At 41.8% G+C, this 24,432-nt stretch overlaps 1 protein-coding gene across 6 annotated transcripts; it reads right to left on the bottom strand.

Moving 5' to 3' along the window:
• Positions 1 to 962: 962 nt before the first annotated feature.
• Positions 963 to 17,411, bottom strand: fam107b (family with sequence similarity 107 member B). 6 transcript variants are annotated; one of them, XM_088377672.1, is made up of 4 exons: positions 17,203 to 17,411; positions 6,514 to 6,652; positions 2,157 to 2,313; positions 963 to 1,780 (listed from the first exon to the last, which is right to left on the bottom strand). In XM_088377672.1, exons 2-4 carry the CDS (start codon positions 6,639 to 6,641, stop codon positions 1,661 to 1,663), a joined length of 405 nt encoding a protein of 134 aa, XP_088233798.1. In that variant the 5' UTR covers positions 6,642 to 6,652; positions 17,203 to 17,411; the 3' UTR covers positions 963 to 1,660. The 6 variants fall into 6 exon arrangements, with proteins under 6 accessions (XP_088233798.1, XP_088233797.1, XP_088233799.1 ...); XM_088377671.1 differs by having other exon boundaries at positions 6,514 to 6,685; positions 17,203 to 17,409; XM_088377673.1 differs by lacking the exon at positions 17,203 to 17,411 and adding an exon at positions 16,579 to 16,727 and having other exon boundaries at positions 6,514 to 6,685.
• Between the last annotated feature and the right edge of the window lie 7,021 nt (positions 17,412 to 24,432).

Genomic DNA, 24,432 nt, shown 5'->3' with positions numbered 1-24,432 from the left:
CGGTCACGTGACATGTTTCCCCGGTCGAGCCCGCAAAGCTAGCAAAAATTAGTAAGCATTTCTTCTGAAAAATGTGGCGATTCTCTCCCAATTCCATCCGTTGGTGCAGCTGTGTCTCGTGTCACAGGTTAATTCAGGTCAAGACGTTCGTCCCGGTCAAGTGACATGTCACCCCAGTAGAACCCGCGAAGCTAGCAAAAATGAGCAAGAAACAGATATATATGGGAAAAAGCCCAATGAGACGGAAGAAGAAGAAGAGGGTACGACTTCTAAGAAACGGAAAGCTGCATTTAAAAGAACATTTCTGGAGTCCTACTTAAAGTATGCATTTATCGCCACAGGTGACTGACGAGCCAAGCAAGCCCACTCTGGCTCATATGTGGCGGCGACAGGCCAGCTAACAAGGCAATGCTTCGACGCATGGAGACCAAGCATCCTGTATTAAAAGACAAACCTTAACCACTTCGGGTGTCATCGTCTCGGATTACGCCGACTCGTTTCTGAGAAACAAGCTCAGTGCTCCCACTAATTAAACGTAATGGTGAGTTTTATTTTGATGTCGTTTATACTTGTTTTAATGCCAGTCGTATCATTTTATTCATTTCATTCGTATTTATATATTTATTAATGTATTATTTATATGAATGTATTATTTATTTATATAATGGCCGGTCCGCGAAAATATTTCTGACACTTAGCCGGTCGGTGGCGCAAAAAAGGTTGGGGACCACTGCCCTAAACAGTACACCCACTAGAGGTCTCTATAAACTTATCTTGCTTCAAAACCATGAACGCCCCCCTCCACGCCTCCAAAAAGGCATTTCAGCGTTTCTAAAAGTTGGGCCCAAAGAAACAACATCCCATCTTACCTTAATATCGATATAAACTCTGCATATTGTATTGGACAAAGAAAACGTAGCAATCAAATATTCTAGCAACATCTCTGGATTACACTTAAAACCTTATAGGGTGTATTTAACACTTTTATTAATACAAAACAACAGGATATATAAAGAAATTTTCACTCTCATGCCTTGAGGGAATTCTATTGCTCCAAAATGTATTATCTGTGAAAAGTGGCATGATTTAAATGACAAAATCAAACAAACTCCCTTTGTCCCATTCTGGCTTCATAAACTAAATACACTTGTAAGACAAACAAAATTACACAAAACGACTAATAAAAGTGTTCCCCAACCTTGCCTCCCCACCCCCAGCCCACCTTTTCTTCTAGAAGCAGGCTAAAAAGCTACAAACATAAATAAAGAAAAGCACATTTTGCTTGGCTTTTTTTTTTTTTTTTTACAATTACACAGCTTGTAGAGAGTCCATCCAGTGTCCACTTTTCTTTTTCGTGATTCTGTAGGTGAGAACACATATCCAAAAAAATACAAAAACAAAACACCGTGCCACGACAGCGTGGTGTGTGGAGAAAGGAGTGAAAACAAAGGAAGAAAACTATGTGTGTATCTATGCGTGGTGTGTGTGTATGTATTGATGGGTTAGGGGTCCTTGGCAGGCAGGCAAGAGAGGGGTCTTGAGTCTGTAAAAGTCTCTCCTCACTGCAGGATAGGAACTGCGAGGTTGTGAGGGCAGCTAGGAAGTTCATCTCGGACTGTGGTTAGATCACCTCGCGCGCGCGCGCACTATCTGGTGACGTCTAAGTGGTTCTCTCGTCGCCGTCTGTCTCCTGCTTGGTCCGGCGCAGATTGCTCTTCATTTTCACAAACTCAGGAGTGTTCTCCTGCTCCTCCTCGTTCTTCTGTTGCTCCAGCTCCAGCTGCAAAGATGTGTGCGGTTTGATTAAATGCGGGCCTAGAGCAACAATCTAATGATTTGACCAAGAGAGAACAAATTGGTTGAGTTATGCCAAATGCTAATAAATGCTAATTAGCCTTAACATTGAGCTAGCTTAGCCTTTCTTTGACAGTTTGGCTGGTTTATGTTTAGTTTGACAGTTAACCGATTATCTGCCTAACAGCTGCTTGTTGTGAGGTGAGTTGACTTCTGCCACAGCGCTCATATGCAAGGCAAAACACAGCTCTTGACGATTCTGGTCACTCAAATCTCAAGGCAACATTGTGCAGTATATTTGGATTGTTCTGTTAATTACATCGCTGTTCTTTTTTAATGACTGGAAATATTGCAGCCATTACCTGTTCCAATTTTTGTTGTCTTTTCATGAGTTCAATCTCCAAGTCGCTCCTCTTCTTGTCTGCCTCCTGCTCTTCCTTCTGAGCTTTGAGGACTTGGTCTCTCTTCCTCTTCTCCAGAACCTTCTGGAGTTCGGGTTTGTTCTGAGGCGCCAGGCCCCTGTGCGCAAAACAAACAAACAAGAAACAGCCCGTTACTAGCGTGTAATAACAACAACAAGTATCAATTAAATCAAATATGCAGCAGATGAGCATGACCTCATTCCGCCTTGTGACACGTATTCCCCTTTCTCAGTGTTTTGGATTATAAACATGTCAGTGGTGCTCTCTTTTGGTTTTGATCCAGAGCCAATTGTAGCAAATTATCCGGTCTGCGGACCAGCACTGGAACTGACCATAGGGGAAAAAGGGATGAAATCATAGCCTGCTTCTCATCACTTTTCCAAATGTTGCAGAGACACGAGTCAGAAGCAAGTGGGTTTGTGAATTCCACACTCGCACGAATGTGCGTGTACACACACAGTTGATGGTTCACTAGCCGCAATAAGCTACATTACATTCCAAGACGTTAGTCCATCACTAATTTTAGCAGGATTTTGAAACAATTTCATCTCTATAAGAAATAACATTATAAATAAATCTGTTGCAAGGTCAAATTGTCATCATAAAACCTCATAAAAGTGTACAGGCAGTATTTTAGGAAAAGGTTTCAAATGCAGGGATGGACAAACTTTTGCACTCAAGGACCCCATTTGATTTTTAAAACATATCCATAGACCAGGACATAAAAAGTGTAGGTAAAATAGAATTAATTAACTATTTATTCTCATTTTAACCTTATTATTCTATTTAATTTGGGTTTAATTTATTAAAAACCTACTATTTAGTCATAAAACGTTCAACGTTGACTAAGTTTGTGAAACTATTGCTCATTGCGGTTAGCGCATCCTGGGGAGGATCACACAACTCATGGGCGTGTGCTGCTGATGTCAAAAGGCTCATCGGGGACAGTTCGTGTGTGTGTGTGTGTGTGTGTGTGTGTGTGTGTGTGTGTGTGTGCGCACATCACGCAGCAATTCCAAATGTTGTGATGTCATCCTCCAAAAACTCAGACAAGTTGCGGGTTGAGTAAGATTGGATAGAGGCTAAGATGGAAATGGATGAGCACTAAAAGCTTGAAAAGGATCCGCAGAGGCTCGATAAAATGCATTTGCATAAACTCACACGCACACACTTTTCTTTTTCCATTTCCATACCGCTCGCTCGCTCGCTCGCTCGCTCACTCACTCACTCACTCACTCACTCACTCACTCACTCACTCACTCACTCACTCACTCACTCACTCACTCACTCACTCACTCACTCACTCACTCACTCACTCACTCACTCACTCACTCACTCACTCACAATTTTACATACTGTCAAACTAATACAATACTCCCCCACATACTCTCACACACATCCATGTTCTGTCACACCGCCCCCCCCAACACCCAAACACACAAAAGATTACATAAGAGCAGAAAAAGGCTACCATTACTTTAAGAATTTTTTTAACACAACAACCACCCTCCTCCTTTGATGTAATAACGCGCCGTCGTCATGAATCTGGTCACTTTCATTAAACGTATCACCAAGTCTTGAACGTTACATAATCGTGCTCACAATGTTCCCAGAAGCTGCGGGAGTTCTCTCCCTCTACCTCCACCATGATTACTTGAGTGAAGAAGAAATTGGGTGTGTGTGTGTTGTCTTGTGAGAATATTTACTGGCCTCGAGCATGCAGTTTAAGAGTTGTCTGACAAAGGCATGGCCATTTGGACATCCAAAATCATTCGTTTGAATGATTAATCAGTTCTGAACTCCTGTTTCCACTCTATTGTTGCTTGGAACAGAATGATAGCTGGGAAACTAGCAATCGATGACTAAATACACCCACCAGACTGTGATGGTCAGTTGCCGTGACAACAATATAGTAAATAAATAATCAAAACACTTAACTACTTTGGAGTCCCGGCTCACCCAAGCCCCTCAACTGCAGGGTCTGGCAATGTATCACTATGAAGACTAGTTTGTCTCTTGCCTTTGACACGATAGTATTTCTGTGTAGTGCAGCCAAGGCTTGAAAATAGTGGATTTTGCTTAGCCTCGTAGAAGTCGTGGACGGAAAAACTCAGCATGGGGGTAAAATTATGTAAATTAGCCATCTATGCATATAAGGTTCAGATCATAATTCACAAATTTCGCCACTGTGGATAAAGAAAAAAAACTAAACTAACTCCCGCTTTTGACTGTTGCCTTTCAATGTTTTCACTTTTTAACTCTAAAACCACTGTTGCCAAGTCAATAAGATTCCATTCTATTTTTTGTATGACGGTGGAGGAGATTGAGGTCAGAGAAAGTAATAACAGTGCCTGCTAAAAGATGCTTACCACTCTCCTCCCTAGCATGTGGACAAATGCTTTCATAATTATAAACCCTTCTGATTTGGTCGCTATGCACAGTGAATGCCCTTCCAATGTTTTCTCCAAAACACAGGAATTTTCTTAAAATTGCTCAGCGTGCATGTGTTTGTATGTGTACACAGGCGGAGAACGGCCCTCGGCTGCGACTGTTTTGTAATCTTGATTACATAATATGCCTTTTCATGCATCCACAGCAGCTCTAGCCACCCTACCAGCACTCTCATGGTCATGACTAATCCGCTGGAGAAAAAAAAAAAAAAAGTGCTCCATTCCTCACACACTTCACACATTCCCAGCATGCCGTCGCATCATACTAATGTTTGTAGATTAAGGTAACACATGTTTACCCATGTGTAACATCAAACATAAGTTCAGCCTAGCGTGTCATTGTGGATAGCATGTTTGCTAGTTCGTGCTTGCATGTCATTGTGGATAGCATGTTGGTTAACACTATCGATGAGCCTTGTGTGAAAGTGGTGTTTGTATTGAATAATGTAATTACAGAATACAGTACAGTGTTTATGTATCTGAGTTCATGACTGTGTGCATTTGAGACGGATGGTGTTGCTTTATAATACTTTAAGTGCCTTGGCCCCATTTTGTTAATCATTGGCAGAGGTTGGTCCCTACCCCTAGAACTAGAATTCACCGCACTTTAAAAAAAATAAAAAAATAAATTTCTACTGAACAAATAGGCGAGGAAAAAAGACGAGTGGATGTTGTAAATAATTGTACAGAGATGATTTTAATTTCGCAGAACATACTTGCAAGTCTGCTTTGGCCTGCTGGGATAATCTATGGCGGTAGAAAAGATGGCTAATGCTATCATTCCAACTCTCTAAGATAATTCTGCATAAAAGACTCATTGCATGACCTCGACCTCACTCTGTAGCGTCGCCTCACTCTTGGACTTTTTATTACACACTCCCGTGATGTAACATCTGTCGCTATTTATAGATCTGCCACAAAGATGCTAGCGCTCCATCCCACGAGGGAAACACGCCAGTGGGGATGGGGCGATCTCACCACACTGACCACATGACCTGCTTGGCCCCATGCAGCCGATCCATGCGAGCTTTTTGCATAACGCATCTGTGACACACAAATGCACCCCAGCTTTTATGTAAGAGACATTATGAAGGATTCGTGGCCTGCACTTTATATAATACTGTCGCTGGAGGTTGGATGTTATGCTCAAGACACCTAACAGACACCTCCCCCCAAGTAGCTGACATCAGGTGGACCATCACACCAAGGACGTCTCATGTGAATTACATTACCTCAGCCTCCATGAGTGGAGGCTACAATAGAGTGATGTGCATGAGAGAGAGGGGGGGGGCACAGAACTCCAATTCTGGCCTCCTGGCCTCCCTTCACTGGCTCCCTGAACATATTAAGAGTTTATCTTAAGCGACATTTATTTGTTTTCACCTGCCTGATGCCTCAAGTACGCAGACCAGAGGCTACTAGAGGTTGCAAGGGGACTAAGCGGATCGTCAAAGGGGATCAAACCTTTTCTGTTACTGATCCTTCCCTTTGACTGCCTGTTAAATGTTAGGTAAGCCCCCCTCTGTGTTCACTTTTAAAAGTCATCTATAGACAAAGTGTTATTCTTTGGCTTTTGACCCAACATGAGCCTTGATATTGTTCTGTTTTAGGGTATCTGTTGTATTTGTGAGTATTAATTGATTGATCGATTAATCAATTGAATACTGATGAAAATGTATTAAATTTGTGTTAATGGTTATCATATGATTGATTTTTAATCTATTACTACTATTTACTCAGCACTTTGCATACAGCGATGCTTGTTTCAAAGTGCTATCAAAATAATGTTTCATTGAGTAAAAGGCATGTAAAGAGACTCATCCTGCAGTTGGTGAGAAGGTACAGACCTCTTTTGGTTCATAAGCAGCTCCCTGTGAAGGTCCTGATGGTTGCGGGAGTTCTTGACCGGGTTGATTAATTTCTTGGGTTTGATGAGCTGATCGGAGTCACTCTCCAAACAGTCTGGCTCGGCCATGACACTCCTCCCTGGAGACAGCGACAGACCAGGGTCACGCGAATCTGAACGCAGACACAAGACCACAGGCCACCAGTATGAGATGGGACATTTAAATATGGGTGGAGATGGAAACTTATCCAATCTAACAATAACACTGTAGTTTGAATGACATCATAATTGGTTTTACATAATGTGTTCAGCGAACGGTTATTCCTTTGGGCTGTTTTTATGAAGTAATGCTCGTGATTATGTTGAATAATAGTGATGGACTCATTACATAAGAGGAATGAAGAGAACGAGCCGCATGCAAATGGACAAACGAGATGGACACACGCACTCACTTTATCTCATTTTCTGCACATTTGCATTGCTGGCCACACTGTTTACAAGTCATTTGGGTAATAGTTGATATTTATTGAAGCCAAAAACAGCACAGTTCCAGAAGCACACTACAAGTACTACACAACGCACTTGTATAGCCAACGACACCTTATTATGAAGAACAGAGCATCCAACCTTTTTCCGTTTCAAAAGTTACTTTGCCATATTACCATTATGACGAGCCAAGAGGCATTTCACTCTAAATTCACCTTTCCATTCGTCAGAAAATTCACCTTTCCATTAGTCAGAAATGAGTCCAGCATAACATTCAATCACACCTCATTTTAATTTGTTCATCTTCATCAATCTGAATTTAATCAAACCTAACACCCAGCCATTTTTTGTTTTATTTGACAGACACAATGCGCATCAATGAACTTTTCTGTAGATCCACCAGACTTAGTCAAACACATGCCAAGATATATCAACATTTTCTCAACATGACCCGGCGATTCCAAACCGCTGAATAAAGTGACTAAGACAATACAAATAGCTTAAGTTCCTTTACTTAAGCAAAGCAACAATACAAACGACAAAGTGCATAAAGTAGTCAACTACTACTTAACTCACCCTGCAGATGAGGAAAGACGGGGTATCTGAACATTGTCGCCATGGCTTCTTTTTGGGTCGGATTGTCAACGAAAAGAAAAAAAACACAATCCAGAAGTAGCGGTCCTGTTTTTTTAAATTATATAAATCAGAGCGCTTCTGCTTTGTCCTGCACCCACAGCTGGAGACAGTCAGGATTGAATGTCAGCTTTATAGCTGTGCTTACACACATACACAGACACACACACTCACACCCACCCTGCCTCTCTACTCCCTCCCATTTCTGTTCAACATGCATCACTAAATTTTAGATCTCAACATTTTGTGTCTTTGTTAGGACCTTGTCTTTTCCATCGAATTTTCTAAATGCCTCTTTTCTAAGCATTCAGCATGGGGAGTGGGATTGCTTCCTCAAAATCCCAACACGCCACTGTGTTTGAGGGTTGCTGTAATAGAGCCAAAGCACCACTAGAGGTCGACATCCCTAAATAGGAGGCAGGCACGAATGTCATTGCTGTTACATAACAAAGCTGTCTAGGATAAACATGGCACGTGATTGGTTGATTCTAAGCTGAGACGCTGCACACTAAAGGATGCTGCTGCCTGATGTGCATTTACAGTCAAATTGTCAAATACTCGTTCCTGACCCGCAAGGACTCACTATATTGTTGATAAATCAAAATATATAATACGTTATAGGAGCTGAACGAATTCTGCACTCATAAAACTCCCGGGTCACAAATTGGATTGACCCAGGATGTTGGATCAATTTGACCCAACTTTGGGTTGTTTCGGAAAAAAAGATGTGCGTAGACGAGCCTGGGGCTGTGAAAAGGGTTTGCTGGGGACTGGGGTGGGTCTTGGTCTGTGCGCGAGCCCACGCATGCTGTGCACATCAAAGGTGGGTTTTGTTCATGCCACTAGCAGGGGGTGGAGGCTCTCAAAGGCTGGCAGTGTTGTCAAAGTGTCCGTTAGCTTAACACATGTGCTCCTACTTCCTGCGTGGCCCCAGGCTGAGGGGAAGTGACATAGCGAGTTCAAAGGGGTCTCACAACCTCAAATTGGAGCCCTGCTTCATTTCTGCCTTTACCGCTGCTGCCTTTAAATATTCTATTTACTGTCCCTTCTGGATCCATTTAGAGTTATAGAAATGTGCTATCTGTTATAACATTGCAAGATTGTGGTTCTCAAACTTTTAACACCAGGTATCAAAATATACTTCTGTTCTCTAAGTACCACCATCATGACCGACACTAAAATGCAGTAGAGTAGGAAGGATGTTTATCAAAATATTACACGGAGGCTAGGATTCCTAAAAAGCACATGTTAAATGCAACTGACCTGTATTTAACATAAGCACCGTGCTAGAATAGTTTTACGGCACAGTACAAATTTAGCACAGCTTGAACATTTATTTCAGCAAAACTCTGTTACAACTAGAGACATTCTGCAACTTTTGAGAATGCCTTATAAGCATAGTGTTAAAATAACCGCCAAGACACTGGAGGTTTTAGAAATAGTTTCAATACATTTGGAATTTCATCCACATGGAAAGCGCTACTGATTAGTTGTAACGTAATTATTTTCCATTCATTGCAGGTTATAGTCCCACGTTACTTTGAAATGCTCTTGACAGCTTGAGGCAAGTGTTTTTGTTTCAATCGCCCCCACTTCAAACAAGGTAATGCCTTCATACACTGATGGCTCCGTCTTGTTTTTTTTTGTTTTGGGGTGGAGGGGGTCGTACCTCAAAACGACACTCATGTTTGAGCATGCATTCATCTACGATCTCATTTTTAGTTGAGTCACCTTTTTAAGACATTAAAGCAGCAATGAGTCTTGGATTGTGACACTAAAAGCTCGGCACCCTCCAACCCCTGGGATGGCGGCCAATTTTTGTGCGTAAAACTCTGTTGGAAAGGTTCCACTTATTTCCTTTTTTAATCACAGACGGGCTTGCTTCAGTGGTGAGATTCATTCCGAAGCATCTCCATCCTAGCACTGTGAGCTCTCTACCACGATGCCCCTGTAGAGAGCTTCCTTCTATACCAGTGAACTACACTCCACTATGTATGAACTGGGAGAAGATAAGCTAATTTTCTAAGCTATCAAGCCATTTCTTTAAGTCCTTCTCCAGAGAACAGACACTATCACTTTTCATCATTTAATGTTGGCTCGGACCAAAAGCACAGGGCCAAGCCGGACTTTCACCCTGGACTGATCGTGTCCTGACTACGTATTTTCTCTTTCAACACCTCGATGTGCCTTTGTGTTCTCCCAGGGTGCTGCTTTGGGACAACACTCACTGCTGTTCCGGGAATCCCATTACAAGACTTTTGTTTATTGGTCTTGGGAACCAACACACAATCCCATCCCCAGGCAACACACACAGTAGGACAGAAAACGCAATGGGCCTTCCAAAAGGGTCTGAGAGCTGTGTCTAGAAGAAAAAAAAAAGAAGCATTTATAAGGTATTCTAAATGAAAAGCATTCAGGCAGTAAAGGAGAGTGAAGTTGGGGGAAAAGAGAGGAAAACTGGGTCAGACAGTCAATGGGAAGTGGAAAGGGGAGTTGGCTCAAGACACATTTCCATTGTTTATTTCAGTCCTTCTCTGCTATTTGAATAGGCTGCACTGAATCTCAAAATCATCACACTAAAGACCATGCCGAAAATCAAGGCCGATACAAAGCACCCCATTCCACTTAATCCAAGTGATAGTTTTAGGAAACAAAAGAGGAAGTAAATGAATGAATGAATGAATGAATGAATGAATGAATGAATGAATGAATGGGCAAGTGGGGTTGGCAGAAGCAGAGATCGCACCAACTGATATCACATCAAACCATTTCCCATCACTGACTTCTCTGTTTTACTTCCCCTAAAAGAAAAAAAGAGGATTTTGACAACAAAATTGAGGATTCCTCTCAGGCCTCACTTGGAATGCATTGTGTTCCTACCTTGGGGGCCTTTTGTAGATCTATTTGTATCATTTCCTATGAGAAAATCTGTTTTGAAATTTGAACACATTGCTGCTTAAATCCCAAAGCCATTTAACTGATTTTCCTGCTTGGACATGGAACAGACACAGACAGCAAGGAGGACGAAGCAGCTGGTGGTCATCTTGACCATCTGACCCCTCTTTTCCTATCCTGAATGGTGACGTGAACGGCCCTTCCTTTTCAAAACTCGCCGCACGGCGCGGGTAATCTCTGTCAGATGGGTGCTGGTGACCACGCCCATTCTGTCATCAGCACGCCAGGATGTGTTTTCCACAGGAAGGCATATAGAGGTCATGTTTGCAAAACATAGCAGTCGACATCTTGCTGTTTGTGTCCTTTCTTGAGGCCTAAAGCAAAGCTTTATTGTTTTCAATCTCACCAGCTTTAGGTGTCAGGTTAAAAGTCATGCTTCATAACGACATAGTTCATATGAACATACCCTCATGCATGTACAGAATGTTGCACATTTAAATTATCTTGGACAGACTGTCTATTCTACTCACAGATGGGAGGTCCGTCCCTCAGGAGAATGGCGTCATCATTAGCCCTACAGCAACCCCCACACCCCTTTTCTCTCGAACTCTCCCTTGTCCACTTTCCTCTCTGGCTCTCATCGCGCATGCATGCACATGCGCACGCACACACACCCTTGTGTTACAAGCCGGACGGAACCGGGTACGCGCCCAGCAGCTTGTCAGTTAATGAAGCGACCATTCAGCCATAAACAGGAGAGGCCCTAATTAAAGCACACAGATAGATAGATGGGCTTTTAAATGACAGCTGTAGGGGGTGTGGCCCCGGGGTGTTTTGAGTGCGTGTGAGTGAGGGAGAAAGTGTGACAGAAAGAAGTGCTTGGAGAGTGGAAGCCGGTGGTAACAATCAGCTCACTTCCTGTGCAGGCCACAAGTACGTAGACGCTCCACACCATGACCACGCAGATAAATCATAGTGAAGTCACATGGTACAAATTTACAAACAATGGTGCTTCAGAAATAAAGTGGTGCTATGCTAATGTGCGCAAAGACAGAAGGCGCTAATTAGACAAGGGGAAAAACGAACATATATGGTGAAGTAGGGATGAGATAGATAAGAATTGATCATTGAACAACACCAATACAAAATATGCATACGTGGTGCAGGTTGTATTGTTGTCCACTTGGGGTTGCCATCTTTACATCTTAAACTGTATAACCTGTGACAATGAATGCGTGCAGATTTAAAATCACTATAAATCGTATCTCGTCCTGACCTACTGCTTGCGTGGGTGAGGAATAACATGAGACATCAGAGCGGGTTGTTTCGATTCTGTTGTACTTCCTGTGTGTGCATTGAGACCTCGAAGGGACATCCCCCCCCCCCCCCCCCTTCTCCCACAGTGTGATGATGTCACAAGGGAGATGCTAGGTTATGGGAATTTACAACCAGGGTTTTAGGGTCAAAAATCATAAGCTGTGCAACCATGTGAGCACACACGGCCAGTATAGCGTCAGATATTGCAAGGTATGTAAGCTTTGAGTGCGATATCATAGGAACTGTTTTTCTACTCTAGTGGCTTTTTATCTGCTCACCATGAGATATGAGGATTTTGTTTTTGGGGTGGTATCATGGCCAGAGTGAATCATGGTAGTGGTTTGCTGAGTTTCCCATGCAGCACAGTAATCAGATAAAAATACCAGCTTCTTCCAGTTTGCTGTGTGACACATCATGCCACTTTTGCCAATCATCACATTAGAGATGTGCAGAAGGAAATCCTGAAACCAAAATTACCAAGAGTCGCACATTCCTTTTTACTTGTTTATTTAGCAAGAATTTTAAGTGGAAAATCTCTGCAGTTGCAAATCTCAAGATTTTTTCTCTTATTTGTCCTTTTTTGAAAAATGACACCACCACATAAATGTAACTTTGGAGCAAAAACGTTTGTCCTGTCTGCCAGTATAGTATGTCAATAATTGTGATTGGAATGCAGGGTGCGTCTAGTTTTTGTGTAATCTTTTTGAAATTTTACATTTTGGGATGTAATAGTTGTGTTCAATTAAAGGAATGAATTGAGAAACACAACCTATTTGACGTTTTAAGTTCCATTTGTTTCTTGTTAGAATCAAATATTCCGCCGATCATCCTCCCGATTAATCGAGTCATCTAAATTTTAAAAATGCAAACTAAAATAAATTCTGATAGTTTGCAACAATCACAAAAAAAAGTCCATGAAATACTGGAACTGCTATTATTCAATTTGCTCATGTTCGGCCATGATCCAACCCTGACATAGTTGTTTTGTTTTCCCTACATAACCCCGAACAGCCCTCCGGGGGCTCAAGGCACTTTACCGAATGAACAGGGGAGGGCGTTTGAAAAGGCAGAGACGCAGCGTCGAGTCATGCTGTAGGAATGCGATGAACCTGCAATGTAATTGTCACACAACTGTATGGCTATCCAATCACGTCTTTGCCTGCTTTGAGTGACAGGAGCACGAGCATGCAAGGGATAGGCACTTTTCTTTCAAACGGGTCAAATCCAAATGCTTACTCAAAGCAAATTTTTAACACGTGCCTTGCGTGGAGGTGGAGGGGGGCTGGCTGATGAGAGGTCACACCTGTCAATACAAATGGCTCTATATAGCACACGCCTCTGTTGCTTCACAGCTGAGAGTGACACATGGTCTATATACATATGAAGGCCCGGTGAAAACAGGTGGCTCGCACGTGTGCACAGTCACACACACTTATCCTACTCTGCATTGAGTCCCTTTATGTACTCTACCACAGTATGGTACTAAACGGCACTGATGCAGAGAGGAAGAGGCTACAGAGGGTCATCAAAGCAGTAGAAAATATTTGGAGTTGCCCTTTGACCTCTCCACCTCCCGCTGCCTCAGTTGAGCAAATAGCATCATCAAGACGGCGCTCATCCTGTTTTGACTTTGTTTCACCTGTTGCCCTTTTGCCAGCCGCTGTCGAGGCTCCGAAAGCCCGCCCCTAAAAAAATAAATAAACTCAAAAGCAGTTTCATAGCTAATCAAAACTGGCACATGAACTTTGGGCACGCTACTGTGAAGTCATAATACATGCGGCAGATACTGATGCAATGTAAGGCAATTTGACAACAAAGTTGTGATGATGCCATTTCCAGGAAGAATTTTTTCATCATTTACATTCAACAAGCTGGAACAACTCTGTATTGTGACAATCTTAGAAGACATTTATTTTTACTGTGCAGACTTCAAAAAGCCACATGGCCCAGTCCTACTTTAGCCTTAAACAGTACAGCCCATAAAGCTTTTCCATTTAAATTTCCATGTCTTCCATGTCTATGGGGAAAGGTCTGAACAAATATTGTTCCCTATCAGGAATTCCACTGTACCCCAAAAGCATGAAGCAAGTTGCATCCGCTGTGCACTGTCAAGTCGGGATTGATGAAAAAAAACAAGTCTTTTGTTAAGTCTGTTCCACTTCCACATTGAAAGCTTTGTGCACTACTACGGTGTTTCCGCCCCTCATGGCGGGCGGGGGGTTATCACGCCTCCCTCCTTGCTTTACACTGGCTGAGCCTGGAGGGGATCTCCAATCTCATTGGCTGCACCGGCGCACACCGGGGAGGATTTGGGAGGTTCTCCTTTGTTTACATGCTGGCTGGGAAAACCCAATAACAACTGTTACCTCGGGCAACCAGACGATCCACAGTTATCCACACGAGAGCGCGCGCGCACACACCAACACACAAAAGTGGCGTCCACATCCACTGTCTTTGTTCTGAGTCATGATACTAAATATGGCACCCAACTGCATATTTGGAGTTAGTAAGGCAGACAATTGTGACTATTTTCCAGGCTGTAACATAACTGTCTCCTCTGTTCCTACTTGTGCTTCAAACAAGATCATATATCTTGATACTGGCTAACAAAAGTCTTAATCCAATCCTCGGCAGCCGAGACGCTCAAATTATACTTCACCCTCTCGGGCTGGAAAGGAGCTTGGACGTTGTCATCCGTTGCTGCAAAGCGGCCTAGCACACTAATGGATCCATATCGTGATTGAAACCTCACAATCAATGGGGTTCTTTGTGAAAGCCACGAGGTGTGTGTTTTAGGCTCAATAATAGTGAATACTTACCTTATCTTATCTCATTTATGAGTGAATCAACATACACCAAACATACCGACTCGGCGTGACTGACTTTTACATGCCCGCACACGCACTGTAAAGTCAATACTTGAATAGTGACAATATGATCTAAAGCCACAGGGCAAACGTAAACGGAGTTTGTGTCCTGTTGTGTCACGCTTGTTTACTTTGCCTCCTAATACTTCATTCATAAGGCATAACAGATTATACAGACAACAGCAACGGGCGAAAACACAAAAACAACAGAAGATTTCAATAAAACGGCTGCTCAATGCTAATCCAATCATGTCTCCTCTATGGCATCGACTGTATGAAAAAATATGTCCCAAATCTACTCTTAATCACTAGTGTCATAATAAAACATTCCTTTCCTGCATAGTAGGCCACGTCGGTCTTTGAATTGAGGATCGCAAAAGTGTTTGATGAGAAATTTCCTGAACAGCAAGACAGCATTCACACAATACTATTAATGTTATAGTCAAACTTTTGCCATCAAGCAATATATTCTAGTTCATGAAAATAAATGACAAAGCAATCATTTATTTTTGTTTATTATTTTCATAAAATTTCATTGTGCAGAATTGAAAATCTGACAGCATATTTAATCTCTGTTGTTGTAGTACACTCTTTTTTGCATCAACTGCTTCAAGATGCCATAACTTAACATCAGTTATACATCATTATATTCAAAAAAATGTATCCATTCATCCTTGAGCAATTTCACGTGTATTTTCTATTTACACTGACAAAATTCTCATACAGTCCTACTTGGATGAAAAAAAACCCAACCACAAAAAAGCTGAGTTACGTCACGTCAAATCCAACCTAAAGCGATGATCACATTGCAACTCAATTCAGATTTTTTTTTTTTGCACATATGCAACATATATCAGATTTTTCCCCCTGTCGTGTGAACAGTACAATTATGATTTTCTTCCTATTTGTCCTGGGCCTCTTTTGAATATGGCTCATGTTATGAACGCTCATCCGTATGCATTAGACCTACAGGTCATCACAAGCCAAATATGCAGAAATAAATTAGAAGTAACATCGTCACTTTCAAAGTATGACAAGGAATTCATAAAAATGCACCAACAAGAAGGCCAGAGGGCTAAATTGAAAAAAACTCAAGTTGTACAAGTCTCGAGGATCAGCGCATTCTGCTGACTCACCCACTTTTAACCCACAGACAGACCGTCAGGACTGTTTTCAGATAATACCATCAACAAACACTCACACACACACGCGCACGGTCACCCCTTGTGGACACACACCCAAATCCTTACCATATACCTTGCTTTTTCTAGGTCAAAATGGTAATGACAGATCCCAAGAGATGAACCATAACCACTAATGGACATGTAGGGACGTCGAGAATGGCAACTCGAACGGAGTTTTTCATTCACATTGAAATTCCTTCTAGCGCAATAACTAGAAGCATTCCAGTTGTAACACTCGCAACAAAAAGCGCAGTGACAGCATCCACCCTTACGGGAAACAAGAGACGGAAAGAAAAGAGAGGGGAGGGGGTTCAAAGATCAGAAAACAGATGTAAATCCTTTAGCAAACGCCACTGCAAATGACTAACATATGTGAGGGCGCCTTCAACTCGCAGCCCGACAGGACAGATCGACAGCACAGGACAGGCCAGGATAGGACACCGGCTGTCACTTGCGGCTGTCACATCTGATCGTCCCAGAAAGATGAGTTGAGAAAGTTTGCAAAAGTTGCCCTTTCACCGACACCACGCTACCTTTCAAAACCTGTCCAATCGGACCCTGTTTGTGAAATCTTGGTTAAACTTTGACAAAGTGAGTGTACATGTATGTTTTAACAAGAGTCTTGCGACATACAATTTGCACAACACGCAAAGCACTCAAACCCAGTGATTGATTCTTATTTACCTTGAAAGGCAATCTTGACGACTATTCATTCATTCCCTTAAATAGTACATCTTCGTAAATCATAGGAACATCAGCTGCACGTGCAATTCTTTAATATACAAAACATTAAAGGCTAAAAAAAGGAACGCTAGGATATACTTTGCTGACGTAAACGACTTCTGCACATTTCACTGTCCCATATAGTACAGTTTGTGAGACATGTGACGGAGGTGACGAAAGAAAAATACTTTGTTTACGTAAACAACTTCTATTCATTTAACTGTCCCAGGTCTCTTTGTGAGAGAAGTGACGAAAGTATGTATACATACGTAGCCTGTGTGTATGTGTAAACTACACGTTGCATCTCCTGACCCGTTTGCTGACTGTCGCGCCACAACAAAAGCAGAACAAAAGAGTTTGCATTTTGGAATTCGCCGTCAATTATTCGGCTTCTTGTTCTCTTGTAAGTTCTCGCTACGATAGCTGACCCCCCCGTGTCCCCCTGCATAAAAAGCGGCTTACAACACCCACCCTTGACGGTCAATCACAACCAGGGCTGCTTTTGTTACAGGACGCTCATGAACGCAACCTCAAGCCAGCACGAGACCCAGACATGCACGCACGCACGCACGCATGCACACTCACCGCAAAGTCAAACGGCGACAGCACTTCTTCCAGTTGTGTACCAAAAAGTGGTGAAACGGTCAAAAGGAGCGCATCTCACGGTCACGGGTCGGCTTCGAGGTGTGTCTACGTCTTTTGGAAATTGCTCAACTCCTCCATACGCACACTCAGCCGGGAAACACTCGATATGTAAATTTCTGAGTGGGAGTGGCTGAATGACGTCACAGCAGAGCGACTCCCCTTCCTCTCTGTGGTGGTGGTCTCATCATTCAACCCAAGTACAAATGCTTCTTTACTGTAAAGTAGATTTGTTTTTCCAGCTTTCTACTTCACTTCTTTGTTTTGTTTCTTAATGACTTTTTACTTTTAAACAGCTATATGTGCATTTTACTCCTTTATTAAAATAGCCCTGTCATGATGACAACATGATGTAAAAAATGATGTAAACAAGCAATAGAGGAAGAGAGGCCTTTGTTTACACACAACCCTTTAAAAACATGTCTAAATATAAATTCTCGATTTGATCTTGGGGGCGGGGAGGGGATAAAATACAGTTGCAGCAGCAAAGTGTAGAAACACGTTCCACTGAGCATTAACACAGATTGGGAGAGGTTTGACTTCATTTATTGCTTTATTTATTTATTTATTTATTTATTTATTTATTTATTTATTTATTTATTTATTTATTTATTTGGCTCTATTTTATTCTGTTGTCACCTACAACAATGACTCTTGGCGAATATGTTATGTCTTGGCTCTGGCAAAAAAAAACATTAGCTGATAGGATTGTGGCACTAACAAATTCTCCATTTAAACAAAAAAGAAAATGCGTAACATACAGGTACGATCCGCCCTACACCATTCAGCGCAACGAAACATGAGATAAGTTCATCATAAGAAGCCTGCAATGTGTTTTTAATAAGTGCTCGTTTTGCACTCACAAAATGCAAAATCCAAAATAAATGGTCCATTTTTTAAAATATTGGTGCTTGCCGTGTGTGCCATAAGATTCCTTCCTACCCAGCGGTGTTCATCTGTCATTCACTTCTTTGATTACAGTAGATCAGCATGATCACTCTTCTCCTTTAATTACAGGGGCCTGGTCAGCTGCTTGTCGCAGACTAAATATCCCAAGTATTCTTTGTGATAAAGCGTAATCTTCTTAGCAATGAAGGGTCAGTGGCTCGACTTACCCACCATCCTTCTGTTAAATCCGCTCTATAGAAACCCTGATTTTCATGGTGTATCTTGCCCTGCTTATTTCCTGGAAGCCTAACACGCTGGGTCTCCATTCAAGTCGCCGCAAAAAACTTCCAAGAATTACTGGAAATGACTAAAATAACACACAGGCGGGGGCTGTTAAATGAAGTGTCCTTGAGGACCTTCTCATAATTTAGGAGCGTGTGACTAATAGGAGCCCCGGGTTGAACAATAGGATGAGTCACAAGAGGGGTCATCTCTGACAGAGGCAACACTCCCCACCAAGGACCTGCCTTACACAATCATCCTCTCACTACGCAGGAAACAGATGTGTGTGTGAAAATAAAGAGCCTGGGTTAAAAAATGGATGAAGACAGAATTGGGTGACTAAAGCTTTCACTTGCCAAAATGTGTTAAAGGTGTAACGGGAAGTGTATGCTTATTCTAGTAAAGCAAGCCCTTTAGCGTTGCCTACTGCGGTTTCCGTTTCTCTTGGTTACAGAGAAATCCTGTACTTCTTTTAGTGTGCAGCTGTGATGTAAACTTGTGATTCGAGGCCGAGTGTGTCAAGACACACCCGGATTTCTGGTTTGAGCGACCTTTTTGTAGTTGTGTAAAATATTTGAAATTCCTCTTAGAACCACGGTGCTATTTACACAGTTTCCTTCGTGGTTTAACGATACTACTTTCCTTATGCCTGAGGGTGATAATTACTCAAAACTTGACACAGGGCGGACCTTTATTGACAAAGGATTAAAAAAGAAAAGCGTGCTAAGTATGGTCTACCAAGGATTTACAATATCAAAAAATCAGTAATATTTGTAGCATTTTCTTAAAATAGTAGAATGTGTGTATTATTAAAATAAATTTATATTTCTAGAGAATTGGTTAACCAATTTATTGGTCAATTGAATTGAATTTTTGATTTTTTTGGTCAAATTTTTTACACTTTGACACATTACAACATGGGACAAGGATAATATTTAAACTTTCTTCACCCACCTGCCCCCAAACAAACTGCCAAATAATCACTGACTGTTTTCATAGTTCTCTCTCTGTTATAATGTTAAACAAATACTAAAGAACAAAGTAATGAAAAGTTCTATCTGTAATTCAAATCTTTCTTGTAAGTGACCCCAAAAGGTTATTGCATCCCTGATATATTTTCCTAATTAATCAGCTGACTAATTTTATTCTGCCCAATATCGGAATCAGCATCGGCCCCTACTTTTTTGTTTTACCTCATCCACAAATTACCTGACATTGATTTAGACAGTCTTCCCGGTAAAGAGAGCCTTGACTGTACATGACCGTGTTGCTGCTTCTTCCTGTGTATACAGTATATGTGGGGGCAGTGTGTGTGTGTGTGTGTGTCCCCACTGGATGTCACGATCTGAAATTGGACTTTTCCGCAGCCCCGCACCCCTCCGAGCTCCAACTGTTCCAGACAGATGTTTCCGTTATCGTTTAATGTTTTCCCACAGTTCTCATGTGTGCACATGTGCATACGTATGTGGGGTTCTCGCACGTGGGGGGCCCCTTGTTCTTTCTGCATTATAGACAGGATATGGTGGTTATCTACAAGTCATTGGGTAGATTTACTCCGCATGGTGACACAATTCCCGTGTTTTGCTTGCAAGTGGCCCAGATGCAATACATGTCATGGTAGCGTAAAGGGGAAGCAAACATTTGGAAATAGAATCAGTCCTACGAATCAGACGTATAATTGTAATATAGATCGGATGTAACGTGACAATTCCTTCTTGACAGCCTTGTTAACATCTACTGGCCTTTAACACACGTTAACTGATTTGTTTTTCTTTTTAATGATTTTTTTAAAATACCTTTTGTTAGTGGTTCTCTCTCGGTTTCTGACTGAAATCTGTGTCTTATATTTTTAGTCTTTTTATTTTTTCTATTTTTTGTGAACTGTTATTGTTATGGTTGTTATGGTGTGTGTCATGGGAGGAGGAAGCAAAGAAGACAGTTGTCTCAGGAGATTAGAAAAGAAAATTACAGTGGGTAAGGCCAGGTCCTCAAACTGATAAGAAATGCCTGTTCCTTCATTCATGATACTATACGGTATTCATCGCTTTAATTATACTATCGTGAATGAAATGACTGATGAGGACTTGTTTTTCTATCATTAAGATGCAATAATGAGCAGCTTGCTCGGGCATGTGCCACCATAGGAAAAGGAGTAATGTTAATAATTGCATGTAATTGCAGTGTACATAAACAACGCCCACCCGTCCCCCCCCCACGACCGACCTACTTTGAGATGAGTGTTGCTGCTTACTCCCACCATATGCTTCTGGCATGTGTAAGAAGCATTGTTGGCTGGTTTCTCTTCAAGCCCATTTTTATTTTTTTTAACTTAACATCTTATAACTAGTAAGAGACAGCAGAGAAAATCCAAGATACAGTAAAACGTTGATACTAATCCTGAGGCCATTGAATGGCGTTTGTTTGCTACATGAAAACGAGGGCGTGAGTACGTTGTCTGCATGGGCCTGATCAACCCAGTGATAAATAGAAAAATAAAAGGAAAATGAAGCAGTCTTTCTTGTCTGTCATTTGGATGTTTTTCACCTATTTGGTGGCTGCTAAGAATGCAGTCTGTGAATGAAGAAGATCCAACTTTGAGTCAGACAAGCGGCTTATAGAAAAGCGTTCACTGCTGGAGTGTTGCGAGCTGGCCGCTGGTAGAATGCAAATGTTAGTTTGTTCCCATCCAAAAGCATACAACTGAAGCTCTGAAGTTCCTCAATTTGGTTGGATCAAAATAGTTCTTGTTTGATTCTGCCATGGATGGTCTTTTTTAGAAATGTCCAGCCACGTCGAGTGTAGAAATTGTTGTCAGGGGACTTCATGTTTGTTACCACTAAAACAGTGATTAGTCTTAGCCCAAAAACGATCAAAGGTTCTTGTTGTCTTTTACCATCTTTTATTTGGCATGCCCATCCACATAGAGCCACAAAAACGCCTCGAGACACCATCATTTGCATACCGTGGCCCAGATACGCTCGCACCAACTGCTTGTTCTCACAGTCTTTTCCAAAACTGCATTTGCAATAGATGACCCAGTGGACATTTGGGTTTTCTACTTGTCATCAATGTTAACGTTTTGTCGATTGCCTTGCCTTTATTTTATGCAAATGTGGCCCCTCAGACAGATAAAGGCTGAGCTACTTGTTGATTCTAAAAAAAAGTCAACTAAATATGTATTTGTGTCTGAAAATTATAATCCCCGTAAAGACAATAAAAACTTCACAAATATATTTACTTTATCATCAATCTGCATGTGACTCAGGCAATGGCGATGTCATGAAGCACAAATTTGCATGCAAACAATTACAGGTCACTTCTTAACATGCCACTTTCAAGCATTTTCTGTACAGTTACAGTTCAATCCAGACAACAGAACAGATTCACACTTCTATCCACACATATTGTGCAGCATTTATTTATCTCACACATTCAACCAAAAAGTTGTGACACATAACAGAGCACATGAACACATTTTTGGCGGTGCCAGGCGAGCTGAGGTTCGTGAAGTCAGAGCTGTGTCATCCCCTCAGCTCCCTTGTGAATTGATGGCTTGTTCACCAGCTCCATTAACCACTGACAAGCACTCACGCCAAGACCGTGCACGGGCGTGCTTTTTTCTCACCCATTCATGCACACTCATGCTTCTTGTTTACATCAGCGTTACGCCATCCGCATTCTTGTTAATCACATAATGTGTCCACACATTCTGCCATCCACACAAGTATCTATACTTCAACTCAAGTGTGACAACGTTTGCCACCCCTGTGCTTAAGGTGACAAAAGCCACAGATGTTTTCTACTCAAATGACTACGCCCTGCTGCCCAGCACAGAAGAGTAAATTACAGACCATATGCTGGTATGTTTTTTTCCGACGTCTGCAAGCAATATTTGCATGTGTGTTGAGTTCACGAGTGTTCGTCAAAAGCTTGGCGTACGCAAAACCTTCGGATGTTGTCGCTTGGGGCAGGCTCTTATTACTGATCAAGCCACGCAGATTTATTGAGCTTTACAGTGGAGAGCCTTTCTACTTAGTCTTAATGACTGCTATCAAGAGTGCGAGCAGATGGCTCAGTTGCCATACAGTAGAGGATAAAATATCCACCGAGCTGGACTCCAGTTTTTCGTAGTGTGCCAGTTGAAGCTCATCATTTTTAAGGTTCACATATAAGTGATTAGCAAATGCCGCATCATTTAAGGATGTCTGATGTTTTGATTACACTCTAGCTGGAATCAAACATTGTATTTGGCAGTCCGTCCGTCCGTCCTTCCATCCATCCATCCATCCATCCATCCATCCATCCATCCATCCATCCATCCATCCATCCATCCATCCATCCATCCATCCATCCATCCATCCATCCATCCATCCATCCATCCATCCATCCATCCATCCATCCATCCATCCATCCATCCATCCATCCATCCATCCATCCATCCATCCATCCATCCATCCATCCATCCATCGCACTTGCCCTCATTAGGAGCCTTTGGATAATTTAATATCTTCAATGAACCCAATGCGCATGTTTTTAGAATGTGGGTCACAACAGAAGATGAGTGACATTCATTCATGGGTTTTTCCAAAATTGGACGACAATTTCAGGCACCAACTTTTTGGGAAGACGGAAAACCAAACCATTTATTTTCTCATTATTCATTATGTTTTCAAGAAAACCAGGAAACAAACTATCATACAATTCATCCAACTCAACCATCAGTGGTAGCAAGCAACATGGAGACGTGCGCATTGTATAAGGTCGCACTTGTTAAACTCACAGACACAACATTGTGTCTGTCACTTGTTTTTGTTTGTTGATGTCTCTGTGGCACACTTGAAAGATATTAATCCTTTAAAAGCATCTCAAATGCTGGACCGGGTCAGCAACGCATTACACACAGATAGTGGAGTGTGGTTAAGCATTTCCCCGCTTGCTAAAAAGCAGAGGCCTCGCTGCTTTTAACGCCAATAAAATAGAAGAGAAACAACATAACATAACAATGGCGCTGTCTTTTCGTGCTGCCTTTTGATCACATTCTAATCAACAGTTTATTTATCCATGTCGAGCTTCCAATCACATCTGCGTATATCATTTTTATTAGTCACATGCAGTTGACGCATAAAATGCTGACTATTCTTGCTGCATTTCATTCAGAGTTTCTATGACTCACATCCAGATGGTAAATCCCGCTGCCAATTCTTTCTGCCTTTTTTCCATCAAATATAACGCTCCTGATCATTATTGGGGTCTTTGATTCATATTGACAACCACTTTCACAGAGGTACTCATGCACAGCGGTCAGATAGTAAAATAATTCAGCATTTTCTTCCTCCCATTTGTTCACATTTAAAGCTTTGTTTATCGTGCATGTAGTTTATTGTGCAAAGACAATGTCGCGGACAATTATTGCTGCTATTTGTTTGGACTCACATTATCTTATAATGCTCTCGCTGCTGATTTCAATTGATTGCTGGGGAGAATATCATAATTAGATGATTTTATTTTCTTCATTCTTCATTTTCTTATCCTTGTGTGCTATATCTACTGGCCCATACAAAACCAGTAGAAAACTAATAACGGCTTATTGTATTGCATTTTATTGTTTCTGCAGGTTGTTTTTGCAGGAATTACTAACCCCCAACAGACAAACTCATTTATTGCTATCAAAAGAGGCCATGAAACAAAAGACAACAACAAGAGGCTGCCAGCAGCTGGGGCAAGCGTGTCTTTGTTTGGCGCCATCCCGTCGGTTTGCTTTAATATCCATTTTGCACGCATGGCCACACATTGTCAATCACATTATTATGAATACGCCACTTAACGCCATGGATTAAGCGCACACTTGTCATGGAAACTGCCAGCTCAACTCGCATGCAAGAGAGGTCACCAGTGTGTCACCCTGTTATTTCCTCTTGAATACTTTCCCCTTCACGTCAAATCGAAGTTGTTTTTCCATCAGCAAAGGAACATCACGCCGGGGACTTTTTTTTCCAGCTCATA

This window comes from Syngnathus floridae, chromosome 6 (assembly GCF_059516105.1).
Source record: "Syngnathus floridae isolate MCC-2025c chromosome 6, RoL_Sflo_1.0, whole genome shotgun sequence".
Lineage (NCBI taxonomy): Eukaryota > Metazoa > Chordata > Actinopteri > Syngnathiformes > Syngnathidae > Syngnathus > Syngnathus floridae.
Note: the sequence above shows the minus strand (reverse complement) of the source record. Positions and strands in the feature narration are given on the sequence as shown.